Source organism: Thermobia domestica, chromosome 5 (assembly GCF_964235325.1).
Source record: "Thermobia domestica chromosome 5, izTheDome1.hap1.1, whole genome shotgun sequence".
In the NCBI taxonomy this organism is placed as follows: Eukaryota; Metazoa; Arthropoda; class Insecta; order Zygentoma; family Lepismatidae; genus Thermobia; species Thermobia domestica.
The window spans coordinates 204,839,778-204,859,477 of NC_137458.1; the positions used below are offsets into that span (position 1 = coordinate 204,839,778).

The 19,700-nt window shown below is 35.9% G+C and overlaps 1 protein-coding gene across 2 annotated transcripts in view; it reads right to left on the reverse strand.

Annotated features, from left to right (window-relative positions):
• Positions 1–3,651: 3,651 nt before the first annotated feature.
• Positions 3,652–19,700, reverse strand: part of EMC1 (ER membrane protein complex subunit 1) — an 82,963-nt gene continuing 66,914 nt past the window's right edge. For both annotated transcript variants that reach the window (XM_081759619.1, XM_081759618.1), the window contains 4 exons: positions 17,303–17,500; positions 14,621–14,746; positions 6,379–6,612; positions 3,652–4,522 (listed from right to left, as the gene is read on the reverse strand). In XM_081759619.1, coding sequence (XP_081615745.1) covers positions 4,362–4,522; positions 6,379–6,612; positions 14,621–14,746; positions 17,303–17,500 — 719 coding nt within the window. In that variant the 3' untranslated portion in view covers positions 3,652–4,361. The remainder of the gene's footprint in view (positions 4,523–6,378; positions 6,613–14,620; positions 14,747–17,302; positions 17,501–19,700) is intronic.

Below are 19,700 nucleotides of genomic sequence, written 5' to 3' on the forward strand. Positions count from 1 at the left end.
ATTATTATTTTCAGGAAAATTATAATCACGTATTCCCTCATCTTATGTCTACAATATCTGTGCACAATTTCATTCACTTCGGTCCATTTCTTCTTGACTTTCGGACGTCAACTTTCAAAATTTTGGGTGGGAGCTTTTGCCTCCTAAAACCGTTTTTCCGCAGAAAATAAAAGACATGTATGCGTTTTTGTGTAGTATCTACCTGCTAAATTTTATCAAAATCGGAGTGTTACACTTGGAAAGTATTACATGTTAGACATGTAAGGCCTTATGCAGAGTCATTTTGACGTGTGATTAGTGGCATACTAAAGAGTTTGACTAACATGTTTCCTGCAGTAGTCAGGCCTTTCGCATGACGCTAATCATACATCAAAATGACTCTGCATAAGGTGGATAGAGTTTAAACCAGGCCGGAGTGGCTCAGTGCTATAATTATAGAGCGTTCACTTCTGGTGCATTCGATCTCAGCTCGCACCAAGTGAACTTTGTGGTTGACAAACACCGTGTGCGAATTGTCTGTACCATCATTTTTTATTGTAAGAGTATGCAAACATCTATTTGCAATTATGCAGGTGTCAATATCTAAAGAATATGAAAACAAGTTAATTTCAAATAATAATCACAAATTAGTCTTGCATCGCTTAAGTGTATTAGGGATAAGCAGAGACAATAACATACTTGATTGTATAATATTATTGTAAATCCATGCCACCACGACAGTGAAAAATTGGTAGGAAACATTGTTTGTGTAATATTCTTTTAAATAACTATTCAAAATTAATGAAGCAAGCTGTTGTAAAAGACAGAAATAGAAGGAAGTTAGACATCTTTTCAGCATGAGTACGGCCTCCAGTAGACCTAAAATTCTGGCAATTCTACCAAATTTGTAAATGTACTATGTACTTAAGAACATCGGCGCCCGAAGAAAATTTTCTAGAGGACATCTTCCTGCTTGCTATATTACGTTTGGTATTTTTTTTTTTTTTTTTATTTATATTAAGAAAACCTTAAGAAATTTAAAATGAAATCTTTAAATTTTACGTCCCACGGTAATGCCGGTTAGGCTAAAGGAAACGATGATGATTTGAAATGAGTGAAATTGTGGAATGAAGAAAATAGGAGGAAACGGGAGAACCCCGAGGAAACCCACGCACAGGGTGTTTGTCCATCACAAAGTTCACTTGGTGCGAGCTGAGATCGAACCTGGAACCCCAAACACCAGAGATGAACGCTCAACCACTGAGCCATCGCGGTCCCTTAAGAAATTTAAGTAGTTGTTATAATACAAATTTTCGTGAACCAGGGGGCACCGGGCCCCCTGCCCCCATCTTCGTGCGCGTATGTTTTATGAATACTTATGTAAACGTATATAAAACTAGAATAGGAATTTATGTATATATCATCGGTACTCATACAGATAGCCTCAGTGCTGAAAAGAACGCTAAATTTCAATTTAATTGTCGATTTAGTTATATAAGCCTATCCTACTGTTCGTTTATCCTTTCTTGCTTTGACTTACATCTTTCAATATATTTTGTAATCTTATTTTATGAATGAATTTTATATTATTTTAGTCAATTTGTTGTCATGATCCTTGTACTTTAAACGTATCTTACTAATTATATTGTATTAGTCAATCACTCTTTGATTACTTATTTCTAACTTAGGTAGCATTCGCTATATTAGTCTCTTGCTTATTGCATTCAACAAGAATATTCCATTTGTTTATTGGAAAAAACAATCACAAAAAGTTGACAAAAGGAAGTGAAAAAAAAAGAAGAAAGAAAAACAACCTGCAGAAAAAGATTTGTCTTGGTATTGCTCGCGATGGACGTCGAGTGGTGTGGGGAACAGCGTTGCCACACCGAATGCCGGGGCTTTCCTAAAGACGGCTATGGTCAGAGTCAAAGTGGACTCAAATAATTCGTATCTTTATATACTTTTCCTACTGATATGCAAATTAATTTGTTGTATTTATTTAACCTGGATTAACAAAAGTCGTAGTGAACTAATTTGGCCTAAATTAGTTCTTCTGTACTTTGCAATACTTAGAAATTGTCCATATGTAACTCTTGTATAATGGTTTCACTTGTGCAATTGTTTATCTTTTTGTCCTTCTGAAATGACTCTTGACAATTATATTAAAATTATGTAACGATCAGTACAACGTATTTTTATCAAGAGTCCTTCGTGAGTGAGTCGGCACACTCATCGCATTTGTGGCCAATTAGTCCCGGTTTCGAGTTCAAATGGAGGACAATTTCTCTCGGATGTAAGTCGAGAAGCTGTTTGGATTCCGTTTTAAGCTTATGTGACCCCTTCCAGCATAGCCCGGTTGTTGCATAATAATACCAAGGCGAAACAAACTTATTTCTATCCACATGTGATATAAACACATAGACCAAATTATTTAAACAACAACAACAACAAAAAAAAAAGGTTTAAACCAAAAAAACAGTTTTTTTTTTCAATAAAAACCATGGTTTTTGCCAACCCTGTTAGCTAGTTTATACTAACAATAGACTCAGAGCAGATTATTGGTTTAATATATTGAAAAAAAATCTTGCCTCATCTGTTGAAAAGAAAAATTATATTTCAATTTGGGAGGAGCAACCTTTTCAGGATACGTCGCAGAGTCACGGATTTAATTTCGAGAAGGTTCGAAGGGTGCCGCTAAATATCACCCCTGTAACATTTTGGGATATTAGCTAATTTGCACTAACAATAACCTCAGAGCAGATTATTGGTGTAATTTATGACACAAAAACAGTTTAGTCATCTAATCTCGTTGAAGAAACATATTCCCCCCCCCCCTTGATGGGGGCTCGCAACCTCTTCTAGATCCGCCTCTGAGTCAGGGAAAATTTGTCTCTCTTTATTCTTGTGCAAAAGTATGGTAAGTTCGAAAGGGGGAGGGAGAGAATATTGCCCTCTGTTAACACTTGGGGGATATTAGATAGTTTGTTTATTAATACATTATATAGGTTAATAGATTGAGAGCAGATTATTGGTCGAATATATTGACCAAAAAGAAAAGAAAAAACTACTGACGTCTGTGGAAATAAGACAGGGGGCGCGCACACCTCACTCAATTCGCAACTGGATCACGGAACCTTTATATCTCTATTCTTGATCAAAAAAAATGGAAGATTTGGAGGGACGCAATATTACCCACTGTAACAATTGACAATATTAGTTTGTACTAATTATAGAGAGCTCATTGTAGGTAAAAACTTTTGTCATCTCACCTTGTTTAAAAAACACAAAAAGTGCTGTATCTTCCTTTCAGGATGGGGCTCCCCTTCTGGATCCGCCACTAGACCAAATGGGTCTGATAGGTCGCGAATACAAGTCTATTGAGTATAGTCATCTCAGAAATTTTGTCACAACAAAGAAAACAAAATTCCCTCAACAATCCAAATGAACGCAGGCATTACTAAATATTACGGTGAATTTGTACTTGAAAAAAAAAAATGATTAAAGAAGAACTGAAGACTAATAAGCCTCTAACTGCACTTAGAACCATAAATCATTTATGTAAAACAACACAAATCAATCCAATACTTGAAAAAAATGGTTGATCATATCCATGAAAGAAAGTATATATAAACAAGATCTTGGAGTCATGAAATGCAATAATAATATTTAATGTTAATTTTTTCATTTAACTTTTATATTTATGTAACAATTAGAAATACACAATAACCAGTTTAAACAAAAGTACATAAAATGCACTCACTATAGAATAGAAAGAACATCTACACTATTGTTCGTGTGTATGCTTCTGCCACCATTAAAAAAAGATAGTCTGTTAGAGTCACAGTTTAAAAGAAATTCGCTTTCACCGCAGTGATTTCCTGTTTAATTGATTTCTATGCACAATACATCTTGTAAGAAAAAGCTATCACAGGATATATATAAATAGACAGATTTTCATTCACAGACATATCGAAACATAAATAATGTTGCACATGTAAAACTTTATATCTATATACATAACAATGATTTGTCTTTCAATCTGGTTTCTATTTAGTGTTATTTCAGAAATATGTAAATTCTTTTTTACAACTTAATACATTTCTTCTTATGCAGATATAGTCGATTTCTGCATTTCTTTCGGTATATTAGAAAGGTCAAAAATTTCCTAGTTCCTCGACGTTATTGGTTCTACGTACATTGTACGTTTACAGGGCACATATTCAACATCTTTTTAATTGTATTGTTTTCACTTTCCTTATACTTTCGCTTAATACGTTTCACACTCAAAAATACACCGAACTATACTTTACACCACCATCACTCCATCACCGATATCGGGCTTTCTCACAATTGTAACGTATATCATCATTGTTCGTCTTTTTCTATTTCCATGCTTGTTTTAGAGCCTTTTTCGATGCTAACTTTCTCGTGATATACGATGCAGCAGTCAATCCCAAGAGAACAGCAGATATTAAGAAATGATCAAAGTCATCTTTCAGTACATCAAACGTCTTTGATGGAGCCACTCTCGTGTAAAATAAGTCTGAAAAAAATTATATCAATTTAACGTTCCAAATTACTAATCAAGCTTGAAAACTTATATTTACCTTAAGTAAATATCTCATATATTCTATATTTCAAATTACTTTGGAGCTAATATAGAATTGACTATAATACTAATACAGTGAAACCTCTACTAGCGGACACCTTCCGTAACGGACATATTTTGTAATCCCCAAACAGTGCAATAGGAAAAAACATATGGGCAAACCTCTTTAAAGCGGACACTCTCTAGTACGAACGCGGACTTACCTTCGTATTACGCACACTTTCTCTACAAACAAGTTAAAAAATATAGTAAAAATTAATTTTTAGTAATTACATATGTGTCACCAAGGAAACAATGTGACATTTAGCTTCCTCAACTGTCTGCTCAGCAACCCAGATGATGCGTCTTTGTTTATCAACACTGTCATGTCCTTTGCTTGCATCCCACTCCCACCCAAGCTGTTTTAGACATAAAAGTAACAGCTGCCCGCCGTTTAGGATGACATGTTATGCTACTGTCCCTCTGTAATCTCTAACCAAGCAGAAGACTTTTTTTTTTTCCGCGAGTACGCATATTGTCTCAAAAAAGACACCCCTGGACTGTAATTAACCCACAAATTAAAGCGAAATACTGAAAACGTAGTAAGTAGTGATAAGTATAAACTATAGCATCTTATTTCAATGTTGTGCCTCGAACATAGAGTATTGGATGGCGGAGGATAATGCAGGTACCGTAACATTGGTAATATTCGTAAATACACGATTCATGCAAAAAAAAAAAAAAAAAAATCTAATTACATATCACCTTAATTACTAATTTACGTAAGAAAATATTGAAATCTCTGTAAGGCGGACACCTCTCTATAGCGGACAATTTTTGATTCTCCACGGCTGACCGCTTTAGAGAGGTCTCACTGTATTTAATTATCAGTAATGACAACTTTTATATATGTAAGTAGTTTCCATTCTATAATTAAGTAAGTTTGTAACGTATAATAAAGAATATCTATTGGGTAAGTACAATTGACAGCAGATAGATACATTATATTTATTCTATTTATAACACTTACGTGTGTGTTAAATTATGTTTAAATTTTATACCCGTATTTTTATACCGATATTTTCAAGTGTTATGAACAGAATTATAGTCATATTAATGTAATCAACAGTCATAATATACTGCATACTTCTTAACAGCTACAAAACAAAACTATGTATAATCTGTCATTTCTAAAAGCAGAAAGATTATGCAGATTTAACTGGAATATTTTCAACTTTCTCATTAGTGTACATAGAATGCTGGCCAAATTATAGTAAAACGTATGTACGGCGTTTTTAAGTATGTTATCACCCGAATTACTTCAAACACAATTCCTTCAGAAACACCGTTTCTACCACAGAATGTTTGTTAGCAGACAGATCCCCGCGTAGACAAATGATGCAAAAAACGACACTGTCTTGGCAAAATCAAGCGTATTCCTTGCTCCATTAACAGCTGATTATGGCCAATGATAAAGAAGTGTGTGATAATAAAAATTCACCATTCTTTGAAAAATCAGTTTGTTTATTTGCAAGCATAAATTTCACATCTCCAACTTTTACAATTCCCACTACCACCCTCTTTCATAAATTTCTTATTTCCAACTTTACACACACACATAAATTTCACATAAAGCAAAGCAGCAACTGACTTTCTATGTCAGTACCAATCTTTTCAATAAGGGAATTCGAAGATTTTTTATGCTTCAACTAATTTCGCTGGAAAACTGTTTGATATTAGTTCAAGACTATACCCACACTTCTTATTTTTATTTTCCTAGTATATATGCAATCATGCTCAAATAATCTTACCTAAACCATAAACAAGTACTAGGCATGTAGACTCCAGTCCACTAGGTGCAGTATGAATACCAGTTACTCTGAATACACTGCGATTGTAATTTATTATTGCTTCTTGTGGTATAGGAAGTTCCGGAATATATGGGATTACTCCTTCATCTCGCATCTCAGCCGTTGCGACAATAGGCCTACGAGGATCTACGAACATCCACGGAAGTTCCAAGATACCACCACTTGCAAGAGCCACTGAAACATAAAACTTATCGGTAAATAGAAGAAAAAAATGGAAGACAGTATTTTGTGAAACATTTTTTTTTACATATAGTTTTAAATACAGAGTTAAACACATACTAATACAATACGTGGATTAATTAATAGACAAATCAACAGAGTCATCCAGAGATTAAAATTCAGGCGGTCGCATGCAGTGATGTTACACCAGTGCTTATGTAGCGCCATTTTCACCATCCTTGCGTTTTTAGTAACTACTGCAACTCAGTATCTCGAAAATATGAAAATAATTCCCCCTGCACTATTTGTAGTTTTAATTGTTAAGTAGAGAAAATCTGACGATCCAGTCAATAGGGCCCATCTTCATGAAATAGAACTGCCATTTGCTTGTACTATCGATAGGAGCGCTATCTTGCGGCCCAACTGGATTTCTTCAGCAACAACTTAGTCCTCCCCGTTTTAATCTATTAGGATCAGGCGCGTATTTTTCTGAAAAGGTGGTGTAAATGCCGCCCACATGAGCACTCGAAGCTTACGGACTTTTACTTATTTTTTCACACCCATTTTCAACTTTCTTATTAGTGCATATACAATGCTTGCTAAATTATAGTACAATACATGTACGACATTTTTAAGTTTATTGTAATATTTGTATGGATAGAAACAATGAAAGTCAAGGATTCTGACCCTTCACCTAATTTATTTTACAAATATTACAAAATGGTCTTTGTGTCTACAACGTTAATATCTTAAAACTTCCTTATGACCAGAGAGGTGAAGGAAGGAAATGTTTTATACGGGAACCCCTTTAGCTCGTAGCAGCCTCCAGGGCATCTTGTAGCGACTTCAGGATATGATCCTTTTGGTAACTTCCTTAGTTCATGGTAACCTTGTGAGGTTCGGTTTGTGGTTAGGAATCCCTTTCGCTCAAGGCACCCTCCAGGGATTTTAGGCAAGGTAGTACTCCTTCGTCCAAGGCGACCTTCGGAGCAGGTGTAGGTTAAGCGATCAGTGGTCAACTGATGCCTCCGTCTTCTTTGGGTCCACTTTTATAGGCCATTTCTAGGTGGCTCGTTCCTCTTCTGCTGTGCTGTTCCTCATATCTTCCTGGTTTTGTGTATCGTCTGCTGCATTGATGATTATAAACAACAGCACGTGTTGCTTGAATAACATGTGCTCACGCTCTAAGATGATGATCCTTACAATATTATCACCCGAATTATTTCAAACACAATTTCTTCAGAAACACCGTTTCCACCGCAGAATGTTCGTTGGCACACGGATCGCTGCGTAGAAAAGTGACGCAAGAAACGACGTTACCTTGGCAAGATCAAGCGTATTCCTTGCTAGATTAACAGTTGAGCAAATATCGGTCAGGCAAATGGTGCATTTTAGCTGGTGATGCTCAGATGTTTGTGTTTATATTTGACTCAGGTGTTCATTAAGTACATTTTGCAGGCAGCAGTCCATATAAAAGGACTGTTTCGTTCTTATTATTAACCATTAATTTTTTTTGCATAAAAACGGGAAATAAATCTTTCTCCAAGGAAGTGTGGCCAGATTCAGGTTTTGCTAGAAAATACTTCCATCATACAAAGTGAAACTGCAAGAACTCGCAATAAGTGATGTCCAAACTGAATCATTCACTTAAATCTGGGGGTTCCGTAAGCTCAAATCGAAACGGCAAACATGGACGAAAGAGTATAAATACCCAACAGGATGATCATGTTGTGATCCACGTAAGCAAGAAAGAAAGAAAGAAAAAAAGAAGTATTCCAAACGCTGAAAGCCGAAATGAAAACATCAAGAATACAAATGGGGAGCAGAGCAGTCTGTAGGAGGCTTTGTGAAAATGATATTCGAGCCTGCAGACCACGAAAGAAGCAAATGTTGACCACTGGTATGAAGAATAAACGCTTTTAATGGGCAAAATAGTTATAAAACTGGAGTTTAGAGGACCGAGAAAGGGTGACTAATGTGGCTTTTTACAAACTTCTTGTTAGGTAAGGTAATATTCGAAATTTATTGTGACTGTGTTTGATGCGGAACACTGTACCGCTAGTTGATGCACAGAATGTGTCCCTCTGTATTCATGTGTGTTTCTCTAATGAAATCATTCTGCAACTAATGGACAATAGAACCCCGTTTGTTCGAAGAAAACGTAAAGAGAGACTCTCGACACATGCACAGTCAAGTATCCCAGAAAAATGATGGTGTGGGGAGTCATTGCCATCAAGGGTCCTGACAGGCTCTATCAGGTTCAGAGTACCATAGATAGTGAGTGATGAGTACCTCACTGTTGTCAAAAATAAGGTTCTGAGTCATCTCCATTTCAGTCAAAGATAAATAGTAAAATTGCATAAAGCCATCCGAATTTGAAAGTTTCATCACATGTATAATACGGTATCAGCAAATACTTTTCCACAATAACTCTCATAAAAACATGTTCAATTTCGATGCAATATAGTGTATATTTTCTTTGAGGTTTCTCAATCAGTCTCACTGCTTTGAATTGATTGGCTGGTTGGTTGAGTTAGGGCATAATGTTCTGTTCATCACCGAGGCTATATGCGACATGGACCTACAGTTTAATATGTATCACATGAATTCCCACCAGGAATCGAATCAGTCTCCTGCGCCGAAGACGCATCCGCTAACCATGTAACCATGAGAGAGAGCTCTGTTTATAAAATAATATACAGGGTGTAAAGGAAAGGTCGTTACAAACTTCGGGAGGTGATTTCTGCGATCAAAACAAGAGGAAAAAGTCCGCTTGCAGTTTATCGATTTCAGCTTCAGTTTCGAGATACAGGATTTCCAACTTGAATCCAAAATCGACTCCAAAAACTAGTGTACCGTAAAAAAGGAAAACAAAGACTCTCTGACTAGCTTTGCTACAGATTCCATGCTCAGCGGGCCAAAAGCGTTGAGGTCCGGTTTGAAATCTCCTTTGCCGTCTGTCTGTAAAGCAAAAAAGCAGAGAACCTAAGTAGATGCAGATAAACTGATTTCAGATGTGGGCAATATCCTCATGCGATAGTGAAGACGGTAAGTTGTTTCCATTTACTTAGCTTTCTCCCTGGTATAGACGCTATTGCCTTATGAAAGCAGACGGATGTATCGATCGTTTCTGTTATTTAGCTCCGTGTATGGAAAACCATATGAAAGATAATGAAATGGACAACATTCTGTGTTTTGTGCACATTGAGATATGCTTCAGAACGTCGAGAAAAGAAGGCCTGAACATCGAGGTTGGAAACCTAGAAATTGCAATTTTGGAATGTACATTTTGAAACGAAATAAATAAGACTCACCTTCAATTCTTTGTCTACATAGAGACTAGATAATAGACAACGTCCTGAATAAGTTTCAGATCTCAGAACTATATACTTGATTTTTTTTTGGAAATTTTTAAACTTTGCGAATTTTCGAAAATCGTGTATTTTCACCATCAAATATCTCAGGGAGGACAGAAGTGAAAAATCCCAAATTTGCACAAAATAGACAATAGTTGTGCAGAAACAAGTGGGTAAAATTGCATCATTGTGACTCGAGTAGTTTCTGAGTTGTAAGAGTTTTTTTTTCACCGGGACTTAATATCATGAAGCGCCATTCGAGTGAATATAAACTTTGTAGCAAAAGTCAAAAAAACACGAAAGTATTGTTAAATGGGTAAAGTGTGCATAATTTATGAATCATATCTTGTACAAAGAACGAAAGTCGTCTGTTATTTCTTGTCTGCTTACAGCGCTGCTGTTAAGACATCAGTGAGGTAAATAGTTGATTAATTTGTGTACAGAGGTTGGAACTCATGTTGAAAGTACGACCTGTAGGAGCTATGAACTCTGTGGGTGAGAGTTTCCGGCGAACCTTAGTGACTGGTATCCACACTTTATCATTCGTACATAGTTTAAAAGAGGTTCTTGGGCCATGGGGATGGAAAAAGTGATAAAAAAGATCGTTATCTTCCTGACTCATGTCTTCAATTCCCCAATCCACCATTTCTGTCATAAATACACGCTACGGTATCATTAGGTGCAAATGACAACATGCTATGTTCTGGAAGTACTGAAGTACTGCAATCAGTTAATTCATCTGATTGTGAGTATTCATAACATCTGATTTGTGTTTTCGTCAGAGGTACAAATCTATGATGATCTGGTATTAATAATTCTTTTACAAGCAGCAAATCTTTAATTGCTTGCTGTTTGACTGCACTTCTTCTGATGAAACAGATATATTGTATGTCTGAGATACTACACTGGTGTCCAAAAAGATAGCATAATCCTAATCCACACGGACCAAACATACCTGACTAATTCTAGGCATCCAAAACGTGGACACCTGCGTGAAAAAAGTGTGCAAGGGAAGAAGAAAACACACAACACACAGTCCCACACCTTTATTTAACAAAACTCACCATAGTTGAAAATGACCCAATGTGTGTGGCGTGAAGACAAATGAGTTTGTGGTGGATCAAAAGCATCAGTAAAGCGTGGGGTCACCCCGCGCGGCTAAACAGGCTGCACAACGTCGTTTCATGCTTTCGATCACTTCGTTGATGAGGTCCATTGGTATCCTTGGCCACTTCGCCCCAAGGGCAGTACACAGGTCCGGAATCGTTCGTGGTGGGGGCTGTCCGGCTGCAATCCGCCTTCCCAATGCATCCCAGACATGTCCTATTGGATACATGTCTGGGGACAGTGCAGGACACGGCATGCGTCAAATATCTTCCTCCTCCAAAAAATCATCCACCATACCTACCCGATGACAATGTGCGTTGTCATCCATGAATATGAATGATGGTCCAACTGCACCCCGAAACAGTCTTACATACGGTTCCAGCACCTCATCACGGTACCTCTGGCCAGTCAAAGTCCCGCCCTGAAAGACGTGTAGGTCAATACGCCCATTCAGCATGATGCCCGCCCAAACCATCACACCCCCACCACCAAATTGGTCCGTTTCAATGATGTTCTGCGGGTTCTAGCGCGTCCCATGTTCTTTCCATATCAGTGTCTGTCGAGAATCTGACTGCAAGCCGAATCGCGACTCATCAGAGAACAGAACGTGACCCCACTGTTCCATGGTCTAGTGCCTGTGTTCTTGGCTCCACCTCAAGCGGGCTCTGCGCTGCAAACGAGAGAGAGACACACACGAAGGGGCGTCTTGCGTCAAGACCAACCTCATGTAGTCGCCGGTACACTGTTTGTCTTGAAACACGTGCTCCTGTAGCAGCTGCAAGCTCTAATGACAGTTGCTGTGCTGACATCGACCGATTCCGACGTGCTCTTACCGACAGATACCGGTCCTGTCGAGGGGTTGCAACTCTTGGGCGACCCGGAATTGGTGCACGTGCGATATTGCTGGTGGTTTGAAACCTGTGTCATAGCCGTAAGATCACACTTTGTGATACATTCAGTGTTCTGGACACCTCCATTTGTGTTTGCCCAGCTTCCAGCCGTCCGATTATCCTGCTCCGCAAAACAGGGTCTAATGTGGGTTCTCGTGGCATGTTGAAGCCTTCACGACGCACTAACACTATTGCCACCATGTCTGCTTTGCATACGATTCAGCAATCGACTGTGGTGTGGTGTGCTGTTATTAGTTCTTCTTCAGGCATTTCTTCCCCCCCCCCCTCTCCTATAGCCCTTGTATGACCTTCAGTACGCTTTCTTCTGTGTAGCGAGGTCAGTTGTGATCGCACTGTTCTATGACAGCTGTATGCCGCTGTTCCCATTGTGTGTTCCCACGTTTTCCCATTTTTCGTAATTATGCTATCTTTTTGCACACCAGTGTATATCAACACAAAACCTGCATATCTGTTCAGTTTTTAAAATCGTAAATTTCACATCACTGCAACAACTTATAACTCAGAAACTACTCAAGTCTCAGTGATGCAATTTTACTCACTTGATACTGCACAACTATTGTCTATCTTGTATAAATTTGGGATTTTTCACTTCTGTCCTCTCTGAGATATTTGATGGTGAAAATACATGATCTTCGAAAATTCGCAAAGTTTAAAAAATTCCAAAAAATCAAGTATACGGTTCTCAGATCTGAAACTTGTTTGGGACGTTGTTTACTAGCTAGTCTCTATGTAGACAAAGAATTGAAGATGCGTCTTATTTATTTGATTTCAAAATGTACATTCCAAAATGACCATTTATAGGTTTCCAATCTCAATGTTCAGAGCTTCTTTTTTCGACGTTCTAAAGCCCGTCTCAATGTGCACAGAACACAGAATGTTGCCCATTTCATTATCTTTCATATGGGTTTGGTTTGAACTCATTATCTTTAAAACCTAAAAAGTTACAGCGCTCAACGGAATCCTCTGAAAAGTGCAAAATACGCTCAGACACCTACACAAAATGGCCGCCACAAACAAACCTGCGTGGCTAAAAAATAAATGAATACCTATTTTCAACTCCCTAAATGTGGTACAATCTTAGGTAAAAAGTTCAAAAATAAATAAACCTTGTCAGCAACCTTTGACCTGGAAATTGGTCGATTTCATTTGGATTAACCCGTAAATCATGAAGAGTATACTATAATCCGTAATCCGTAAAATACACTGATCAACACAAATTTTATGTGAAATACTATACCTATATGACAATGAAGAAGATACAACTTCTGTTATTTGCTCTTCTGCGAATGTAAGTCTTAAGAAAGCAATAAGATCATACTCTAACCATCTATATCTATTAAAACGAAAAATAGATACCTTGCTCTGATAATACTGTTTTTATGTATTTATTTATTTTTTCAGTTGTAAGAATTGTAACTTTGTGTTATCCATGGAAGAGAGACAAATGCGGTATTGTGGTTGGCATGAAACGCAATATTTGGAGTTGCTTGATACGGTTGAAACAGTACACTATTTTGTTACATATATGCTGAATCATTTGTTTAACCCTTTAATTGGCAAGCATTGATAACATTACCATTAAAATATTTAGTTTGCTTTTATGGTTGAACCAGGTCTTTTTGAACATAATTTCGTAATTTTTAAAGTATTTTTGTACTTTGGTTACAAAACACAGGGTGTTTATTTTAAAGCAATATTGCCATAAAATAGGTCTTATGTGTGGCTACTGAACAGCATTGCTCTATTATGGTAAAATATCATAAGAATACTCTCAGCAATTACCAACAGTTTCGTTGAAATATTTTCCTAGAGCAAGAAACAACAAATAAAAAAAAGAAAAAAAAGAACTTTCTCTGAACGTAGGAGATAAAGCTTCTACAATACTAAATTTGTCCCCTATTAACGAAGATTAGAAGTATCTAAACAAGCGACCCGCAAATCATGTATATGAATATTGTATGAAAGCAATAATGCCAATTAAATGATCACTGAAGATATAATTCGTGTGGATAACGCAATACAATGCGATGTTGCTTGAGAGCAACACTACACTCAGTAAGAAATGTTACTAACATGAGTCCTTCCTTCGTAAAATATATAACTAGCTACAGTCAGTCACGAAATGAGCAAAGTCACCTTTTGTGTGTGATTACCTTTTTCCTTCTTCTAGCTATTGTGGACTTCGTTCGGTATTTTCGGTTTTTGGTTTTTCGGTATTTCGATATATCAATATTTTTCGATATTGATAAAATACTGAAAGTCAGTATTTAAATCTCAATACCGAGCACCCCTAACATATAGCTTATAGAGAGCGATCCAACTGCAGACTTATTTTTTTATCTCTATCTACATGAATAGTGTGTGTAATATATCTTCGACAACAATTATTATTATAGTGTTTTTTATTTCATCTCAAGTTCTACTTGGGATATGACTGGACCTTCAGGAAAACTCTTAAAATAGGCTTAAAAAAAAAAAAAAAAAAAAAAGATACACGTTAATTATAATTAATTTCATGTGCATTAAACAGAAACCTCTGGAATTAACAATCAGTTGTAGAAATAACTAAAATATTAAGCGCTGTTTAATTTAAATGTTACCACTTCTGACCTGCAAATTTTTATGCATATATATATGTATAAAACTTACTTAATATATGTTTACTTGTTATTCCTTTCTCTGTAATAGTCTCCCTCATAGCTTCGATAACTCCAGGAAATATATAAGACTGTCTTTCAACAATAGGTTGAGGTGGAGCAGAAACAGAAGAAAATGCTGCAAAGAAATTTCTTAGATTAGAAACACTATTCTAGTCACTTGGAAAAATTAAGAAAATAAATTAACTTTTTTGCATTTTACAGTCATTTTTTGAGAACATTTCTATGAAAATTTCTGAATAAGATGTACAAGTAGGAGGTTTTCAAAGTGATTATTCATTTTCTTTAACGCAATATTACAAAGATTAAAACTTAACAATACAAAACATTAATAATAATAATAATAATAATAATAATAATAATAATAATAATAATAATAATAATAATAATAATAATAATAAAGAACAACCAAAGCAATGTGTACATTCCTTTCACATATACATATTTTGGTTTCTCATTGAAGCATATTTCTCTAAAATTATCCAAACACAAAAATCACTATATTTAAATATTATTAATACATCTTTAGTAAAATAATACAGTATGATGTACTTTTATTGCAAATATCAATATTTTGTTGTTACAAATTGAAATTAAATGAACGAGAATACGGGAAACACTAACGAGTACTCAGAGAAACTGAAATAAAAAACAGAAACTATAATGTTTCTTAAAAAACCTGTTGACTACCCACTTTCTTTTTGAGAAAACTACCCACTTATTTTTTTTTACCTGAATAACACAATACTTTCATGGAAGAATAAGCACAAACTACATGTAGTCAAAATAAATATACAAAAGCTTAAAATAAATCAAGATACTAGACGTTTTTAAGATAAAATCAGGCACAGTTTTAAAGCACAATTATGTAGTAGCATGAGCTGGTCTTATGTTTGGCTGTTCGTTTAAAGTCGAAAACTCCTTTCAGGTAATACGAAATTTGTCATCCTAAAGCGTATCTCTGGATATGAACCATGCATTCTACTCGGACTCAAACTTGGACTTCCTACACTCAAAACGAGAATATTCACTGGTTATCCACAGACTTTCTTGAGTGTGAAATAAACGTAAATAGTCGTATACCTGTGAAAACCCACTCTGAAAGCTTCATGAAGTTAGTGTTTATTAGTAAAGATATTCTAATGCATATAGTTATCATCTATGTAATTAATTCCCACTCACCTATCCCTATTAAACCCCTGTTTTCTTACCTATGACTTGACAATATTGACAACAGTCCGCAAAAAGTCAAACCCACCCAATATGATGGCACAAATCTGTAACAAGCTACAGAAGAGCCTTTTGAGCTTATTTATAAAGACTACTCTTCAAGCAACACTAACAATGCTGTACAAGTACGTTACAAGGCCATCCCCCTTGTGAAACAATCGTTAATTACAACGAGCTCATGGAAGAAAACGTTTCTTGATTCGCCTTTCCGAATCATAGAACAGCTCAATGACGTTCAAAGAGGACAAACATGGCTCTTTTGAGCATGTCATATGTTCAATCTCAATTTTATACTCATCACACTACACAAAACGCCGCTGCGTTAGTACAATTTAAAACTTCCTAGAATATCTAGTGATTCATTTTTTTAGAAATAAATAAAAAAAAAAACTTTATCAGAATTATACATAGCAGAAGGAAAGGTGAAATATTGCAATAAAATTAACAGAAATAATATAGAGTGAACTTACAATACTGAAAGAAAAAAAAAGTTCCAATTGGAACAAGTTGAAACAAGTTTCACACAAGAAGATTGATATATCGCTAAACACACTATCCTCGTTCATATTGTCTGCTGCTGATTATTCGCCACTACATTATTTTACCAATATTAATGTAATTTACCAATATTAATTTTACCAATATTAATATGAAATACTGTAAAATAAATTACAGTGAGTTAGGTCTATTATCATTTGACAACTGATAGTTAAACCTAGCCGATGTTCAAACTATTAAAATTCATAAAATCAGACAGAAGGTATTGCGCCGTGCAGGTCAGTGAACTTTCCGCAAAAATGTCCTACATTTTATAATTTTATTTCAATAAAGCAGGCCCATGAAGGAATTTGTGCTATTTATGGGCAAGATATGTTTCACAAGCAACAGCCAAAAGATGGTTCAGTCGTTTTCATTCTGGAAATTTTCATGTTCAAGATGCTCCTCGCATTGGGCGACCAATCACAGCATAAGGTATGAGATTTCGGCAAAAGTCTAGCAAGACCGAAAAGTAGCATGGCATCATCAATGACATAAAAATCCATCACCAAACAGTATTAAACCATTCCGAGCAAGCTGGCTACAAAAAGAAGCTCGACATTTGGATGCCACATGATTTTATTCAAAAACACTTACTCGATCAACTATCCATATGCGAATCTCCACTGAAATGTACCGAACTCGAGTTATTTTTGACGTAGTTGATCGTGAGTGGACGACTTACGACAATGATATGCGAAAAAGGTTGTGGTCAAAGCGAGAAGCTCCACACTGATGTCCAGAGCGGTTATGCTGTAAGTTTGGTGGGGATGAAACAGCATCATGTACCACAGCTCTTGCCACCGTAGGTCCACGTCTTATATAGCCTTGCTGCTGAAGGAGACGCTAAACTCAAATCAAGTCTAAAAACCCAATGAAAGCAGGAATGAGAAAAAGTTATTCTTACCTGTTGTATTGCTCTGAACTTTCCCTTCATAAAGTTCTAATGTTGAAACTTCCGTTCTTCTAAATTTATCATTATAGTAACTATATACAATCCAATTTTCAGAATGTACTATATGCACAGGATTTTTTGCTCGCTTATGGTTTACAGAGAATACTACAGACCCCGACACAACGTCAATCAAGTACATATTTAGAAAATCTGAAAAATAAAATAAACTATTTTATAAAAGCGGAATTAAATGCACTGAAACTACCTCATGATATATCATATAAACACTTGCAAAACAATGATCTAATTAGAAGAGTGAAGTTTTGCTATATATCCCCTTATTTTTCGCTATTATCCTGATTTTTTTTTTTTTTTTTTTTTTTTTTTTTTTTTTTTTTTTAATACGGATTCGTGTACAAGACCAGAGCGTGGTCAAAATATTGCAAGTATATACAGGTAAAATTTCCGAAGATGACAAGGTAAGACTGTTCATAAAAGCTGAATACTTCCTTAGTACTCATATACATGAATATTTTGTATTTTTTTAAGAATATTGTATTTTCTATATGACAATTATTACGATATCCAACGGGTCAAATTGTGCATCAATTAACAATATCTAGTATACATAACCACTTCGCTTCACAGTATTTTTAGGTACTAGACCGCTATGATGTCAGAATGTTATTGTTTATTTTCTCGTAATTTCAAAAATCGGAAACTGACGAACATCCTATTAACAAATACAGCACAGGGAAACGAAAGTCCATTGTATTATAGCTTGCTCTGACACCTCAGAAATTTTATGTTTAAGGTACATACACAGCCATAGTGCATGTTTCAATGATGGCATATGTCAAGCTGTTACCTTCTATCTGACATGACAATTGCTCTAACACAGGAAATGACGAACACCAGACAAGCTAAAATCATTTAAAAATATATATATTTCTATGTTGACATCTGTAAATCAAGTTATAAATCTGGGATTTGATTTGTGTATCTATTACTCTTTAGCCCATGATAATTTTCTGCACCTTCACTTCATACTTCTGTAATTAGAAAGCGAGAGCTACCCTTACACAATTTCTTCCAGCCTGAAAACGAAAGGGAACATGATATATGAACTTAGTAATTAGGCAATTATAAATGTTAACTCATATTTGCAATAAGAATTTTCCGAAATGATGAAACTATAACGTATTCTGTGGAGGAAATTAACGTAATAGAAGGAAGTATACTAACTAACTAACTAACTAATTCTATGGTCTATGGAACCCAGAGGTTCAATGACGCCTTCACAAAAGCTCTACACTGATTTCTATCCTTAGCCAACTGGATCCAGTTTCTACTTTGTATTCCTATTTCTGCGAGACCCATCTTAATATTGTCTTCCCATTTGCGCCTACGTCTTTCTAATGGTCGTTTTTCGGTTGGTCTTCCAGTTAAGATTTTGAAAGCGTTCCTACTTTCTTCCATTCTGGCTATATGACCTGCCCACCTGAGCCTTCTAGACTTGATGACCCTAACAATGTTGGGTAAACCGTATAAATTATGTAGTTCCTCGTTGTGAAGTTTCTGCCATTTCCCATTCCCTCGTTCCTCTTGGGTCCGAATATTAGTCTTAGGATCTTTTTCTCAAATACTTTCAATCTATGTTCTTCCTTCCGAGTAAGCGACAATGTTTCGCAACCATACAGAACAATAGGCATGATTATCGTTTTATATGTTCAAAGCTTCAAATTCCTCGTCAGAATTCGCGACAACAAGAGATTTTGAACTGAATAATAACACGAATTCCCGCTTTGAGTCGACATTTAATTTCTTCGTGAATATGGTTTTCGTCTGTTAATATTGATCCTAGATGTTTGAAAGTATCCACTTTATCAATAGTATTATTCGATATTTTAACGCATCCATAATTTGCCGTATTACGATCCCGACGAATCTCCATGTCAGTTTTCTCTGTATTTATTTGTAAACCCATGTCTCTGCAAGCGTTTAATAAGACCTCTGCATTTCTTTCTATTGCTCTCCTATCATCCCCTATTAAATTTACATCATCAGCATACGCCATAACCTGGTGAATACCATTCAACTCTAGGCCCTGATTGCTATCTTTGATTTTCCTTATAGCGTATTTCAGAACAAAATTGAATAATAATGGCGACCACGCATCTCCTTGTTTCAGACCATCTTCGACATGAAAGCTCGTGGACAAGAATTTTCCTACCCGGACTTTACTTTAGGATTCATTTAAACATATCTTAATTAATCTAATTAGCTTTTTCGGTATTCCAAATTCTGTAAGAATGTTGTACAATGTTTCTCTCCTAGCCGAGTCGTAAGCCTTTCTAAAATGAATAAATAGTTGATGTACCGGGGTACTGTATTCTCACTTCTTTTCGAG